At 41.1% G+C, this 16,264-nt stretch overlaps 1 protein-coding gene across 5 annotated transcripts in view; it reads right to left on the reverse strand.

Annotated features, from left to right (window-relative positions):
• Positions 1-16,095, reverse strand: part of rgs19 (regulator of G protein signaling 19) — a 40,546-nt gene extending 24,451 nt beyond the window's left edge. Inside the window, exons 1-2 of one of the 5 annotated variants that reach the window (XM_084720325.1) lie at positions 15,630-16,088; positions 7,125-7,235 (exon numbers count right to left, since the gene is read on the reverse strand). In XM_084720325.1, the coding sequence (XP_084576451.1) occupies positions 7,125-7,139 (15 nt within the window). In that variant the 5' untranslated portion in view covers positions 7,140-7,235; positions 15,630-16,088. Of the gene's footprint in view, positions 1-1,004; positions 1,152-7,124; positions 7,236-15,495 lie in introns of those variants that run through there. The other 4 variants (XM_084720326.1, XM_084720323.1, XM_084720324.1 and 1 more) reach the window with 4 other exon arrangements.
• Between the last annotated feature and the right edge of the window lie 169 nt (positions 16,096-16,264).

Below are 16,264 nucleotides of genomic sequence, written 5' to 3' on the forward strand. Positions count from 1 at the left end.
AATATTTTCACCAATATGAGCGTTTGCTGCTATTCTGTATTTCACATTATATTAAATGCACTTCCCTTAGGTTTTAGACTGCTGATTGTGCAAAACAAGAAATGTGATTACATCACCTTGGGCATTTTTTTTAATAGACCAAAAAAAAGAAAATTCCATCAGTGCTGGTGAAAATATTTTGCACATTAGTCAATAATGAAAATAATCATTAGCTGGCAGCCGTTCAATAAGCAAACATAAACACATACACACCTTGCATTAGCAAGGCTGCCAAATCCAACTCTTAAGTCTCAGACATAGCATCCTTGAATGTGCTAAAACACCCTGCTGGTGTTTACATGACACACATGAACAGATTTAAATTAATATTAATAACTAATATTATTGTGTTTGATGTAATGTTACTGTAAAGGTTTGCTAATTCTACCCATTTTTTTATAGACACTGTTACCAAGGCAATTCATGAGGATCCATATAAATAATAAAGAAACTAAAGACAATACCAACCAGCAAAGTATGAAATTCATCTGAAACCTTCTGATTTAGGACATGTAAAATGCTGTTTCTAAGCTATTTGTTGTTTATCGGCAAAAACATGCACACACAAAAGAATCCCCAAGATGTCGACTTTTCAGGAACCGAGAAAACAGTCTTGTTAAAAGCTTGATGACAGTGCGTTTTCAAGTTTATCTAGGAGGGTGTTGAAAGAGTTTCAACAGTTGTCAGAGACTACTGAGAATTTCCTCTGTAACCCACATAAGGGTTATTAAATCACATCAATTTGAGTAATGAAGAAACGTTCAGTTTCAGTACGCATTCTTCTTAACTGCATGAGCAGCCAGAGAGGAAATCAAACCACCAACCCCAGCACTGCCTTGCTCTATCTATTGAGCTAAAAAAAAACGTCAGAGCTTTTAAGAGTGCAACAAAAATAACCAAACCTTGTTCTGTATCCAGCACATTAAACTGTCAGCACACAGAAATCACTCGGCAGCAAAGCTCACCAGAGAGGAGACCGTTCAATGGTGGATCGACGATGGACGACTGAATGAAAGAACAAACGGGTCCTTCTTTTTATTTTCTCTCAGTCTTTTGCTAACGGCTACGATAGTTCCATCAGTCAGCACGTCTTCACTCCAGTAAAGGAGGAAGAGAGACGAGAGGCAACAGGAAAAGATGGAGAGAGAGAGACAGGAAACAGAGTCAGAAGTGTTGTGACACACAGGGCTTCTTGGTTTCTTTCTGAAACTTGATGAATCAGACCTGGTGTCTACACACACACACCCACGCAGGAACACACACACACACACACATCAACCCAACCCTACCCGTTATGACTGCATGAGCCTATTCATGCCATGATGGCTTACAGAGAAAAGCTCCTAAAACCAGCATTTACATTCCTTCTTCCTCTTGGACACCGCTGGAGTCCAGTCTGGACTTGTCAGTCTCTCTCTTTCACAAGAACATGAAACTTTACAAATCTGCCTATGTATCCCTCGAGCTACAAAATCCTTCAGGCATCCATGCATGAGATAAGAACGTCTCTTCACAACTCTATCATGTCTTCCTTCTTATTCTTTGATGGGGAGAAGAGTAAAAAAAAAAAAAAGAGGCAGCCATCTGCATGACTGCTTAGAGCAACTTTGCTTCCCTCTGACTGTCTGAGCACGTACAGTACATGGCTTTTGGTGCTTGGTTTTCATGGTTTGGGCTAGGGACGTTCCAAAAACTGATAGGAGTAAGGGAAAATGCTGTGGGTACCGCCTAAAATGCAGCACCAGGTATCCACAAGCATGCAAGTCTGTGCACTGATCCGATGCCACAAAATGTATTAGCCCTGAAACAGGACACTCCTACTTCCAAGTAGCGTCTCATCTCATCAAATTTTATGGTCATTGGAGGAGAGAAACACCAGCTTTACCTAAGCATCAGATCGTGTTGCAAAGTCCACGTTACTGTCATGGTAAGCAGGATCTTTAAAGTCTGTGTCAGGAGGAGGAATAATGAAGTGGACTGTGTATTTCCCAGCCCAAGTTTCTCCAGGACTCTTTACTGAGTAGACTGATTCTTAGATTTAACTGTTCTCAGTATTGGCCGATACACAAAGTTCAGGATCAGAATCACTGTCTTGTGGTTGTATGTCTCCACCAACCAGTCAAGTTGCAGTTTATGTCCATGTCTGTCCAGACTCACATCATCTATGTAGTGAAGATTTTGAAGGAATTTAATGTGGGTTTTTTGCAAAACAGAAGGTATCGCTAAATTAACACGTCTGATTCCAGTGAATAATTTCAAGTGAGAAACATGCCATCTTCACTTAAAGACTATTGTTACAGTGGAGTACAGAGGACTGATAGAGAGCTGCACATTATGATGTCACAGTGACCTTTTGGATAGAAAATATCATGTCATCATTTTATCCTATTAGACATTTGAGTGAAATTATGTCATGTGAATTCTTGAGATGTCGCACAAGAATGGGACGGATGTGAGGTCACAGTGACCTTGATCTCTGACCTTTGACCACCAAAAGTGTGTGTCCTTGAGTCAGAGTGGACATTTGAGTCAAGTTTGAATAAATACCTTCATGGCTTTCTCGAGATGCTGTGTTCACAAGAATGGGACGGATGCATGGATGTGCATACAGATGGACAACCTGAAAACATAATGCCTCCAGCTGCGGCTGTCACTAATGCAGAAGCATAAAAATGGTATCAGAATATCTTTAGTTTGGACCCTTTAGTTCAAATCAAGGTAAATCTAAATGCTACAGCATGTAGAGATATTTCAGACAGTAGTGTGGTTCAAACTTTGCGGGAAGACCACTTCCTGTTTCAAGATGACATGTGAACAAAGACGAGGTTTACCTAGTTTGGTGCGGAAGAATTGACTGACCTAAAGAAAGCCTGGACCTCAAACCCATCCAACTGCTATGGGATGAACTGGAGCCAGACTTTATCACCCAACATCAGAGCTGTATTTCACTAATGCTCTTGCAGCTGAATGGGAGCAAATCCCCGCAGCCAGGTTACAAAAACCTGCGGAGAGCCTTCCTAGAAGAATGGAGGCTGTTATAGCAGCAGATTAATGCCCATTGTTTTGGAATGAGACGTTCACGATCAGATATGGATCAGGGTTCCTGCAGCCTTCGCCTGAAATACAGGGTGCCTCCAATAACGTCAGATGGAATTACATTTGTTTGTAATAAAACAACAGGCTTATCAAGGTTCAGCAGAAAAGAGCGCTGGCACTACATCACACAGTGATGGCCACATATTTAATGAGTGAGGCAATTGTTAAAACCGTCATGTAGCAACTGTGATAACTACATGTGATGGCCAGCTGATCACATTAATTGATCGCATTGATCCCACAAAGTATATCATTCTGTAGGTTCCTGTTCAAGTCAGAACAATCAAGTCTTAGTCATATGTTTTAATGCTAAAATGCTATTTTCTAAAGCCCTTATAAAATAATTTTATATGTGACCTGACGTAGGTTTCTGCATGAGGATGTTGCTACGCATAGGCAGGGGGAAGGGCAGCGTTTATCACCTCCGTTAACCAATTACTTGATGGAAACTGTGTGGGTGTAATGTTCAGGTGTCCACATACTTTTGTGTGGCTGCTTTGGCGTAGCAACTTTTAAACTACTCTTGTGGAACTAGACTACACAGAGGATTTCCAACCAGAGGAACTAGATGAATCTGCATATTCGTGTTTTATTTGCTCTGGTAGATGTAGATTTACGGCCATATTGGATTTAGTCAGGCCATGTCTAATATGGGGCGGGTATCTGTTTCTTCATACTTTCCTGACGGGGTATACAGTATTATGGCAGTATTTGTGTAAAACAACTCGACTCTATTGCAGATTGTAGTCCTTAACGTAGGCGGAGTTGATCGTCATATAATGGCACTATTCTAACAGTTGGGGAACAACACAAACAGGAGCTCTGCTTTGGTTTTGAGTAGCAGCAGCTTTAATTAAGTGACAAACTGAAACCTAAACTGTACATTTACTGCCAGACTGACAACTTTACAGCTCACATTTTCCTCCTCTCAGCATGCACTCGCCATCATTCTCGGCCACCATAGACAGTAATTAGTCTGCCATTAGCCATGCTTGCTGGTCTGTGCCTTTATTTCCCAAACAGCATGTTTCTCAGATTAGCTGTGCTAAGAGACTCTGACCCCTGGTGGCATATGCTGTGCACTGCAATATCACATTTCCATATTAGTTTAACAGAAAAATGACTGTCTGTATTCATAATGATCTTGGAAATCATACCCTTGAGATTTCTTAATACTCTGGTCCACCATATTATCTTCATACCGCTTCATATAGCTTCAAGCCTACTTCATAAACAACCAAAACAGCTGCTGCTGATGTGAAATAGTTTCTGTTTAATCTGCTATCACATCATCACTGTGTAAACTGGATGGTATGCAGTATTTTCTCTAAAAGAAGAACAAACAACTGCACTTAAAGCTTTTAGATTAAAGCTAACATCTGCAGTGATCACTTCAATGAAATTCTGATTACCAAGTTGCCATAGAACAATCAGCTGAATTGCCAAAGTGTGCACACACAACCTGCATGTATGTGTTGCATGAGGAAATGAAATGAAGGATAACAGGAAAGTAACGATGAGAGAGATAAATAGGCGAGTATAATGGTCAAGAGGGAGAGAGAAAGTTGAGAGAAGGAATTTGGGGGAGTGAGAGGAAGAACTAGAGACGGAGAGAAGGGGGAGACGGAGAGGGAAAGTGGGTGAGAGGCAGAGATTATGAGAGAAAAAAGGAGTGGAGGGAATGGGAGAAATCGGGGGGCGAGATAAGAAAACAAGTAAGGGAGAGGGCAAGAAGAAAGTACGACGAAAAGATAGAAGGCAAACAGAGGGAGAAAGAGAAATGACAAGCAGATATGAGGGAGACAAGCTGACAGCGGATATATATAGCTGACAGTGGCAGTGACGTGGAAATTAAATGACAGTTTAATTTAGGAGAACGATCAAGAGGAGGAGAGGGCTGGAGCAAAAACACTGAAATCACAAGTAGAGTAGAGCCCAACCAAACTGATACCTGATTTTTGAGGATATCAACATTAATATTTAAGAGTTACAAATATATCTAAATAAAAGTTAGTTACAAAAGAGCCAGGCTTTATGTTTGCTTTCATTTCTCATCTCTTTCTTTTATTGCTGAAATTCAGTTATGTTTCCTCTGTCCGCTAGGGGTTCAATTAAACCAGTGGCCTTTCTCATAGTGCAGTCTTGTCTGTATTTGTGTCCTCACAAAGACTTGAAATGTCATCAGTCACAGCCCAGCTACAGTTTCATGTACTGTCAGGGTCCACATTTAGCTGAATACAGTCTAAATGTCCAGTAACGTTATTGCGTCACTGATTTTATCCAAGATGCTTTGGGAGCCGACCTGTGTGTGCGCAACAACTGTTACCATTTAGATTCTGAATATATGCTTCATTTATTAAAATCACGCCCACTTTACTGGATTTATTGCAACTTTTTCTGATATGTGTCGACCTACTCGCCAAATGTGAGTGGTTGGTCATCTTGGGAGGAACAGATAATCTTTTTGGATGTTGTTGCTGATCAAATTGGTTTGTCTGAAGGCAGGGTTAAGGTGCCCTGTGGAGTTTTCTTGTAAACAAACCAAAGTTATGTTTCTTCTCTGTGTTTCTCGCTAAAACAAACTGTGTCTTAGAGGTCGAACTATATCAAGGATCAGTATTGGGCTGGTCAGAGATGTGGACCGTACCTGCCAAAATAAAGCAGATCAAAATCTGATCCTTTTATTACTGAACTCTGCCATGTTTTGTCCACCACAGCCTGCTATTGTGTCAGCATGCTGCTCCTTCAGTGCAAGTAGTCTGAATCACTGGATGCACACTAAAGAAAACCTCAGAGTTGCAACCTCTACACTGAAAACGGCACATTAGTGCCTGGGACGCTGATGGTACAACGCAAACAAGCTAACAGCTGTTACCAGTGATGCAGTCATTGTAATGCCAGAGCTCACTATCCGACGTGCAAATGTTCCACCAAAACAAGTTCTCTCTCAACACTATTTTGCAGCAGCACCATCGCTGCATTCTTGGCTTATTGCTGCCCAAGACATTTGTGATTAATTTAAAGAAATGCAAACAAGGCAGGGCATTTTTTTTGTGGACTGACAATGGACTAATAAATGTAAATTCGTCACCATAGTAACAGTAGTTACAGAGGTTGGCCTGAAACTAGCCACACTTAAGGTGCATCAATTATTCTCATTTTAGTGATAACCCACTCCTCAGAGTTTTGCTCAGCTGTGAATTTAGCAATGCCGTGTATGCTTTAGTGGCTTAGCTCTGCATAGGCTCATTTAAGGTGGACCAGGCCAGATATATTCATTTCAGTGACAAGCTGCTCCTCCTTTGCAATGACTACAGCCCTTAACCCCAGTTACCAGTTGCTCCAGTTAAAAAACTTACTGAATATTTCAGGTATTTACATGTTTTGTGTTTATTTTTAGCATTAAATTATGAAAAGTAGCATTGATAGTATCTGTATCGATAAGCAGTATCGACATCGATAAAATCCTATTGATTCCCATCCACATTTGTCTGTGAATAAACGCTACAGCTCCTCAAGACAGAAGCAAATTCCCACGTTTTGGTTGCTGATTCCAAAGTTAGCGACAACATCAGCCCAGCCTCTCTTAAAGTGGCCTGACCTTTGAGCACACCCAGCTGTTATTTCAGTGTGTCAGATACATATTCAATAATAATTTAAGCAAATTAAGTACTGGATTGGATTTGATGTCGGCAGATAACCAATATTGAAGGACTGATCAGGATCAAACAAAACTTAACTGGGACCAGCTTGACAGATACACCTGCAAGGAAGCAATTTTGTTGCTGTATCCTGTACTGAGAACAGCCTATTATTTCTATTATTTCCATTAGCCTGTTCTTTTGCCAGCAGATAAGTGTTTTTGTGACAAAAACATTTCCCAGACAGTGAGACATTCTTCAGAGAAAGATGAAGAGATAAACACAGAGAGGAAAAGCAAGAAAAAGGAATTTGGAAGACAGAGAGAGGAAGAGGTGCAGTTGATTTACCAGTACGTCCGTCATGTCGTGAGGGCGGGCAGTCGGTTAGTGTGCGAGTCGTCAGCGATGTTAGCAGGCCGGACACATGCATGTCATCCCCCCTTCTGCCTCGGACCTCTCCTTTATAAAATACACACACGCACGTACACACACATATACACATACACACACACGAGAATGCACAAATGCACGTGCAAACATTCATCCCCGCAAATATGTCACCCAGAAGCACAACACAAATGCATCACAAAAACATTCACAATCATACATGAATGTGTGTGAAATCCCACAGCAGCACACAGTCATGGACCAAAAACACGATTTACACACACGTAAAAGCACACAGCATGTAACACCCACGTAATGAACCAAAAATTCCCAGAGGAATGTACATTTATCCACAAAAACATAGGTGTCCACAGGCAACAGCAAGCACACGCACACACAGACACAGACACACAAGGAGAGAAAAAAGGCCATAGTGAGTGTGTGTGCCAATAATCAATCATCCACCCACCACCTTAGGATCTTCCATCAGTGGTGGATCCTCCATCTCTGACATAATATTCTGAGAAAGGCATACATTTTCAAAAACCTTTTAACCTAGACATTAAGTTTAAATTATATTTCGTAATAATATAATTGAAATTATGCTTGGATTTAATCACATTTCCAAAAATTCAGTTAAGGAAAAATTTAATCAGCATGTGTTTCCATGAACTTCTGTTATGCAAAAATTCTGAGGACGCCCAGACAAGATTGGGCTCTTTAATTAAGAGTTCCAGAAAGTCTTCATGATGACATGTGAAACTTGTGTAACACATCAAAACTCCATTGAGCAAATGATTAATATTAACACTTAATCAGGTGCCTCTGTTATGTGAAAATCCACTGGATCAGTGCCGATACTGACTTCATTAAGTGGATCGCGTTTCATCCGTGACGTGGCTGATCCACATTTAATGCAGACTCTTCATCAGTGTTATGAAATTCTTAGTTTCAAATTCATTAATTAAATTCATGTTGGCTGCTGACTCAGATTCTGGTGCCACAGCGATTTGTTGGAAAATTGGAACAGTACAGGGATTTAACACCAGTTCATACTGGACCATCCCAGGTTTTTAACACCTGTTCACACTGGACCAAACTGGGGCTTAAACACCACCAAATATTAACCCAAACCAGGGCTAAATATAATATAAAATTGGACAACTACAGGACTTTAACACCAGTTCATGTTGGACCAAACCAAGGCTTTAACTCCAGTGAATATTGGTTGAACTTCAGGCTTTAATGCCAGTTCACACTGGACTAAACACCACCAAATATTAGCCCAAATTAGGACTAAAAATGATACAAAATTGGTTCAATACAGGGATTTAACACCAGTTCATACTGGACCGGACCAGGCATTAAACATCAGTAAATGTTGGATAAATCCAGGGTAAAATAATCAGTGAATATCAGACCACATACCAGAGCTGTAACACCAGTAAAACACTACAGAAAATTACTTCAAATTGAATTTAAATTGTGCATGGATTACTGGATCACACACGGCAGGCTAAAACACCAGTGAACACTGGATAAAACCAGGACTGAAGCAGTGAACTCTGGACCTAACCAGGGCTAAAAATGATATTAAATTGGACTCATTTAGGGTTTAAACATCAGTTCGTATTGGATCAAACAAGGGCTAAAACTCAAGTCACGGCTTTAACACCAGTTCATATTGGACCAGTGCTTTAACACCAGCGGATACTAGACAAGAGCTAAAATACTACAGAAAATTACTTAAAATGAAACTTAAAATGTGCATGAATTGCTGGATCAAACTTATCAACACTATGATGACAACAATTTAAAGCAATAGCTCTACCAAAAAAAGGAAAGGAAGCCATGTGTGTTTAAAAGCTTAGAGCTGCCCTTTGGAAATTTACCTCTACGGTTCATTTTCTTTTGAAAAATCTCTCAAGTGAGTAACTTGAATTCCAAATTGAAACCATGAGACAGAGATTAGAGGCAAGGTTGTTGCTCATCATGCCAATTTGTTTCAATAAGGAAAGCTAATGATGCTAAGGAATCATTTTAGAGAAATAGAAAGGACCAATTTCAGGACTTTGGCCTCCAACCTGACAAGTGCAGCAGTCAAACAAGACTTCAGAAGCAGAGATGTGCCGTTTTCATTCATATTCTCATGAACAAAGTGTGACTGGGCTCACTAAAAGACAAGATATAGTTTAACTTGAAGACACTTGCATAACTCTGACAGGCCTCATACTTTCCCTTTACTCTCCTGATTTGTTGTGAAGGATTTTAAAGACTTCATTAGCCATTTTGTGAAGAGATGACAAATTGGTTACACTGCCTAGTACAGGTGACACTATTTACAGATTTGTTTGCCTTCATTGGAAGTTGATAGTGAAGAGACAGACAGGAAACAAGGGGATAGAGAGGTGTGACATACAACAAAAGTCCCTGTCTGGAATAGAACTGGGAAGAGAACATCACTTGTAACTCCAACTTGGTTCACTTTTTGTTCATATTATTCCAGGAATGACACGGTCCTCTATGGGCTGAGAAAACCGTCCGACCTCTTGATGCAATCGGTTCAGAATCCCACTGGAACCTCAAAAATGTGCGGTGGGTACGGACTGTTTCCCAGAGTTGAGAAACAGCCCGTAAGCTTAAGGGAGACCTTAAGATACAACTTAGGACGCACGTTGCACTACGAAGGCTCTGGGAAACGGGGCCCAGATCAACTGCTGTTAAAACGGCTGTTCTTGTAACCATCTCAGTGTACTCTGTCCATTCATCAAGTCCACTAAAAAGTATGTTACAGTGATCCCACAGTATAAGCCCTTAATCAGTACTGTACAAGACGCCTCTGTTTCATCCTGTCTCTACCCGATCGGATAGAACAGTGTTGCATAAACTTCTGTCAGGTCATTTCACTATCAATAAATTTCCGTTTGTAAGACACAAAACCAATGATATTGTCCATACCTGACTTACTGTGAAAAGTTGGAAACTTTTTCAGTAACTTCAATGTCGTGACTCCAGATCAATATTGGATTGTATTACTACACTAACAAATAGGACACACCTCTTTTTATTAGATAAACATCGGAGAAGGCTTCCTCTTTTTCATATTACTGCATCTATGTAAATCCATTAATTTATTTCAGGTTCAGGCTCACTAACATTTTGTCCTTTTTCTGTCTAGTTTCTTTGTCTCTGCTCTCAAGTTGCAAAACAAAAAGTGAAATTGTGATTTCCATGATTACTGTAAAGCTACGTCCCCAAACTCTCTGGCGTGCATGCCACGCACGCTCTCCAGCCTCTGCCACTTTTGTCTCAAAAAAAAAAAAAAAAAAGCCAGGGAAAAACCCTGATAACACAGACATCACTACAGCAGTGGTGGACAGAAGGACAGAAATGGACAATGAGGGACTACAAGACAAATGGGGGAAACAGAAATAGCGAGAGAGACGCAGGAAGGGAAGACGATGACTGACTTAAAAAAAAAAAAAAGAGGAAGCAAGCAACAGACACAATGAAGAAAGACACGGGAAGAGGAAGCGTGTACCAACTGGTGACAAGAAGTAGGTAAAAAAACAAAAACTAGACTCCTGATTGGGGCGAAGTCAGTATCTCAGAGGTGGTGTGTTTCTAAATCTCTGAGGTTGGGACCCCAAAATTAGTCACAATTCTTCTGAAAGCTGACACTGTTGATACTGGTTTCCATGGTGATACATATACAACTGCTGCTCTGGGTAAAAATTGCCAAATAAATGTCAGATCGTATAGAGGAGGAATGTGGATGCCTGTGATATCTGAGGAGGCTTTCACATGAACTGTGTCTGAAGCCGTTTAGCTAAACTTTTCCTCCTTCTGCTTGATTTATCAGGTCATGTGAGAAAGAGATTTTTACACCAAACACCTTCTCTTTCAAGGACTTTTTTTTAAAGAAAAGATTGTGTAATTCGAACCTGCTACAGGAAAGGACCCCAAAACACGAGGATTTACGAGGATAAAAGGAGCTGGATGTTGACATTTGATAGTCGGCAGCTCCACATGTTCAGACACACCAAATAGAAAACAGAGAAGTAATGCAAAGAGCTGTGCTTTCAAAAACTGACGTGTCTGACATCCTTCCACCTTTATTTCTGATTTCAAAAGCACATTCCTGTGCAATACCTTCACCTAAAGCTGTCCTGCATGATTCATAAAAAGGTATTTACTACACGATGAAGGGATGAGGGGGAGGGATGAGTTGTAAAATACCATCTCAGATCAAATGAAGCATACATTAACACAACAACACATTCATTTCTGCTTTTTTGTGTCCCTTCCTCTTAAAGGCGCCTAGGGTTACACCTTATATGGTCATCAATATGAATTATATAAGAATCCTCCAAGTCCCAATGGGAAAGTGAAAGTTATGATGTATACTGAGGCTCTGCTATACAAGAGAATGTGTACAATAAGAATACTGTAGGTCTAGCATGGTCATAGTGTCAGTTTATACATAAACATACCATCGAGTACGACAAGGTCATTATAAACTCAAAAACCACAAAGACACTGTAGGAAAAATAAGAATTAAGGGACTGCACCATGTACAATACATTACAGGACTCAGAGAATGCAGAGGAATCACTGCATGTAAGGGGCATGACTTAAAACTAACACAGAATTTCTGTGACCTTTGACCTCTCAGACGGCACTGCATTAAAATCTGTAATAAAAACCCACATCATTGTATAAAGGATACTACATGGGCTCAGGAACACTTTGGAGAACCGTTGTCAGCAAACAGTTTATCGCTGCATCTACAAAAGGCTCTACCATGCAAAGAGAGACATATATCAACAACATCCAGAAACACTGCAGACTTTTCTGCTCATCTGAGATGGACTGATGCAAAGTGGAAAAGTGCGTTTTGGTCTGATCGTTTTCAGACATCACATAAACTGTGACCTAGAGCTTAAAGAGGAAAAGGACCACCCAGGTTGTTATAGTTACTTCAAAAGCCAGCATCTATGACGGTATGGGGTTACGTGTTAGTGGCCATGGCATCATGGGTAACTGTCCCATCTGTGAAGGCCACATTAATGCTGAAATGCACATACAGGTTTCGGAGCAACATATGCTGCCATCCAGACAATGTCTTTTTCTGAGATGTTCCTACTTATTTCATGAAGACAATGCCAAGACACATTGAGAGGTCAGGTACTAGACTGACCCACCTGCAGTCCAGACTTGTCTCCAACTGAAAATGTGTGGTGCATTATGAAGCACAAAATACGACACCAAAGAACCTAGACTGTTGGGCACTGATGTCGTATATCAAGCAAGAATGAGAATGAAGTTCACTTTTAAAACCTCACTCATTAGTGACCTTGGTTTTAAAACTCTTACTGACTGTTGTTAAAAGAAAAAGTGATCTAACACAGTGATAAAAATGCCTATCTCCCAACTTTTTCGCAACATGTTGCAAGCATTGTATTCAGAACGAGTGTGTATTTATAAAAACAATTAAGTTAATCAGTCTTAACATTAATTAGCTTGTTTTTGTACTGTATTCAATTGAATACAACATGCAAAATATTTGCAAATCACTGCATTCTGTTTTTATTTACCTTTTACACAACGTCCCAACTTCTTAGGGAATGGGGTTGTAATTTGTCACATCACTATAACACTGACTGTAATATTTAATACTCCTATAATCAAGATGGAATTCAAAGTAAAGGTAACTGACAGCTGTCATGGCTAATGTTATCCTATAGCTCCACTCTGCCTGGCTCACAGCGTTTATTCATTCTGCAGCCACAAAGAAGTTCAGTGACTGTGTAAGTAAACCTGCTCCATATGAGGGAGGCACAGACCTACAGAAACAAATATCAGCATTTGCTAGCATGCAAACTGCTAGCGCCAGAGCACACACGTCTTTGGGAGCTAACTCACTAGCTGGCTAGCTTTGGCTTGACAAGTTTGGGGTCAACATCCGCCTATTTTTTTGTTTTTTGTTTTTTGATGGATTACATTAACATAACGAATTGTCAACTCTACCTGTCTCTACTCTATGTGTGTTTCTACTAACAGTTACAGGCTACATCCACACTACTACGTTCTTATTTTAAAACAATATTTTAAAAGGAAAACTATCTCCGACCAGACAGCATTATAGCACCATTTCAGGGATAATTTCCAACTTATAATAACACCTAAAAATGCGCATCACATGACCAGTCACATACACTGGTCATGTGTGCTGGTGTAAACAGGAAGAAGTCAGATTACAGAACAACAGGGCAGAAATGATGACGTGACCACGAGTGATGCCAAACTGTATATTGGTTGTTGGTCACTTTTACCAGAAAGTACTGTGGCTGTTGACTCATCTGACAGTAAAGTCCAGCGTGGAGTAATCGAGGAACAGCTTAAAAGGCAGATGACAAACTAGAGACAATCTAGAGATATTAAAACTGAAAGTAAATAAGAGAATTTAGACAAAAGCGATCAAGCAACCAGCCTCAAAGCATCTGTAAGAGCTGCAGTGTGACGAATCCAGATGACAAATTGTGACTGATAAGATCCAATCATGAGGCACATGTGGGTGTCTGCATCATCATTTCCGGAAGTCCTTGTTTCTGCCTATCTGAAACACAACGCTGAAGTTTCGAAACTGATTCACTGATTTGGGCCAGACTAGATCACACTTTATGGAAGAAATAGTTTCTGGGTTCCCCTCTGACGTCCTCAGGCTCAACTCCGGGTTTCCTGATGGACAGGTGACACTAGCATTAGCAGGCTACTTGCGACAGAGCCTAGTGAACATGACCAGTCACCAGGACGAACATGTCCTCTGATACCAACAGGGAATACAGCAATAAAGTCATACCAAGGTGGTGTTCTTGCTGGGTTTAACTTTCTTAAGCTCTGTAAGCACTGAGGTCTTGGGAGCCAAAGGTAGTATAGCCTATTCCCCTGTCGTCAAACTGGCCTCCATTTGGTCTCAAAGGTTGTTCTGGTCCCAGCGTTCACTGGGAACTCCCAACCCAAGAAGAGTCAGCTAATAGAACCAGTTTTGCTTCTAGTATTACATCCATTGACTGCTTTAGCTGCATGCCAGGAGAGGCGTAATCCACATTTAACACTGTTGGCTACTGTAAACGCCAATCAATATCTACGACAAGTCCCTCCCTAGGAGAAACACACAACATACGCAAGGGATACTCAACTGCCCTTCAATTCAATGAAAATACACTGATTCACACTGTTTTTCCCAAAGTTGGCAGCCAGGTTACCCCCGTCACTTCTGCCTATCGTGACACTCAGTTTCTGCGTACAGCTGACCTGGTCGGGGCTGCTGCAGTTGGACTTGCCACTTTGCAAAAACAAGTAAGGAAAGCAAATGTAGAAAGGTCTAAAAATGAAAACAATTCAGTGAAAATGGACAGATGAATTTGCCTTCATTTTGCCACTGTATGCTAGCTCTAAACCACTAACTGCTGTATGCAAAGCAGCTAATATCAGGCGGTTAAAAACATGCTAGCTTCAATGCAGTGTTGCCCGCCTGGTGGAAAGAAAATCCAGTAAAGAAATTTTCATTTATAATTGTAGCTGATAAATCTCTGGCCTTAGACATAAGCACTCTGTTAGCTGGTAATGGGAACTTTAAGTCAGTCAGACTGTTTTTAGCTCCGGCCCTCAGCTTTGCTGCCAAAAAGAAACAAGAACTTGTTGCTGATTTACTGCAACACCACAAACAAATCCAAAAACTGAATTGCAAAGATTTCATGAATGCATTAAGTTCAACACAAAACATAAGTGTCACACATGCTTGTTTAACATGGGCCTTTATGGCTGACAACCAGTTCTCCACTATAAACCATTTAAGGTTCCACGGTTCTCAACAGAGGTTAAGCTAACAGTCAGTTTGATGTGGTTTCTTTCAAAAGTCACTCACTTGAAATGACAACACAATTTAAAGACACGCAGAAAGTAAGAAAACCAAAGTAAAGTGAGACAACCGTTCTTCTACTTCCTCAGTTTTCTACCAACAAGCTGCTCGTGTGTTTTAGCTCGTCCCGTTTTCTGTGGCAGAAATAAAAGAAGAGCTGAAGACTGAGACTCCCCCGGCGGTGTCATTCAGAAAGCCGTTTAAAATGAGCGGAAAAAGACGGTTGAAAGGAGACAAGACGAGGCTGTGCTCGGCTCCTTCAGCTCCTCTTTTTTTTTTTTCTCTCCCCCCACAGACTGCCCGTTCTGGAGAAGGAACCGAGGAGGCGAGAGAGGTGAGAAGGAAAGGAAGGGAGAGGAGGAAAGGAAGGACGGAGGGGAGGGGAGGGAAGGAATCACGGAGACCGACCTTTTCCTCAACACCGCGGAGCGAGGAAAAGCCCCGCCGCTGACTGGAGCTCGGGGAAGGGGAAATTAAACTGGAAGCAGCACCCCTCCCCTCCCCGTGTTCAGGCTCGTCTCTGCAGCCGATCAGATACTCACAATCTTGGCATTAATAAGGTCCGGAGGGCGGTATCCGCTGCGCTTTCGGAGGCACATCCGTGTGCTTTTTTTCTCTCTCTCACTCTTCCTCTGCCGCTCCGCACCGGGGGTGGGGGGGGTGGGGGGAGGTTGGTGCGTGGATTTTTTTTTTTTTTATTTATTTTTCTAAATATCCTGCCGCCGCCGCCGTATCGGAAGAAGAAGAAGAAGAAGAAGGAGTCCGCCTCCTCCCCCCTTCTGCTGCTCTCCTCCTGCTCGGGTTTTTCCCAGAGAGAGAGAGAGTGATAGAGAGACTGTCAGAAAGAGTGTGCGCGAGAGAGAGAGAGGGAGCGAGATCACCGCCCTGGCGGACAGGGGAGGCACAGCGCATGCGCGGGTTCACACGTCCATCCAGGCAGGAGGAGACCCGGAGTTCTCTATAATAAAACTTTATATGCTGCATATATTAAGTTTTATATGTTGTGCATTTTATTACACATCATAAAAGTAATGATTTATGTACCAGACAACGACTTTTAATCCTAAATTTATCTTTATAATAGATCTAGACCTTCCTTCATACATATAGAGGCTAATTCAATATTTTGTTTTTTGTTTTTGACAAATGTTAAGATGGAATTGGTTTAATATAACTT

The sequence above is a fragment of the Lutjanus erythropterus genome, chromosome 6 (genome assembly GCF_056507025.1).
Source record: "Lutjanus erythropterus isolate fLutEry1 chromosome 6, fLutEry1.hap2, whole genome shotgun sequence".
Lineage (NCBI taxonomy): Eukaryota > Metazoa > Chordata > Actinopteri > Lutjaniformes > Lutjanidae > Lutjanus > Lutjanus erythropterus.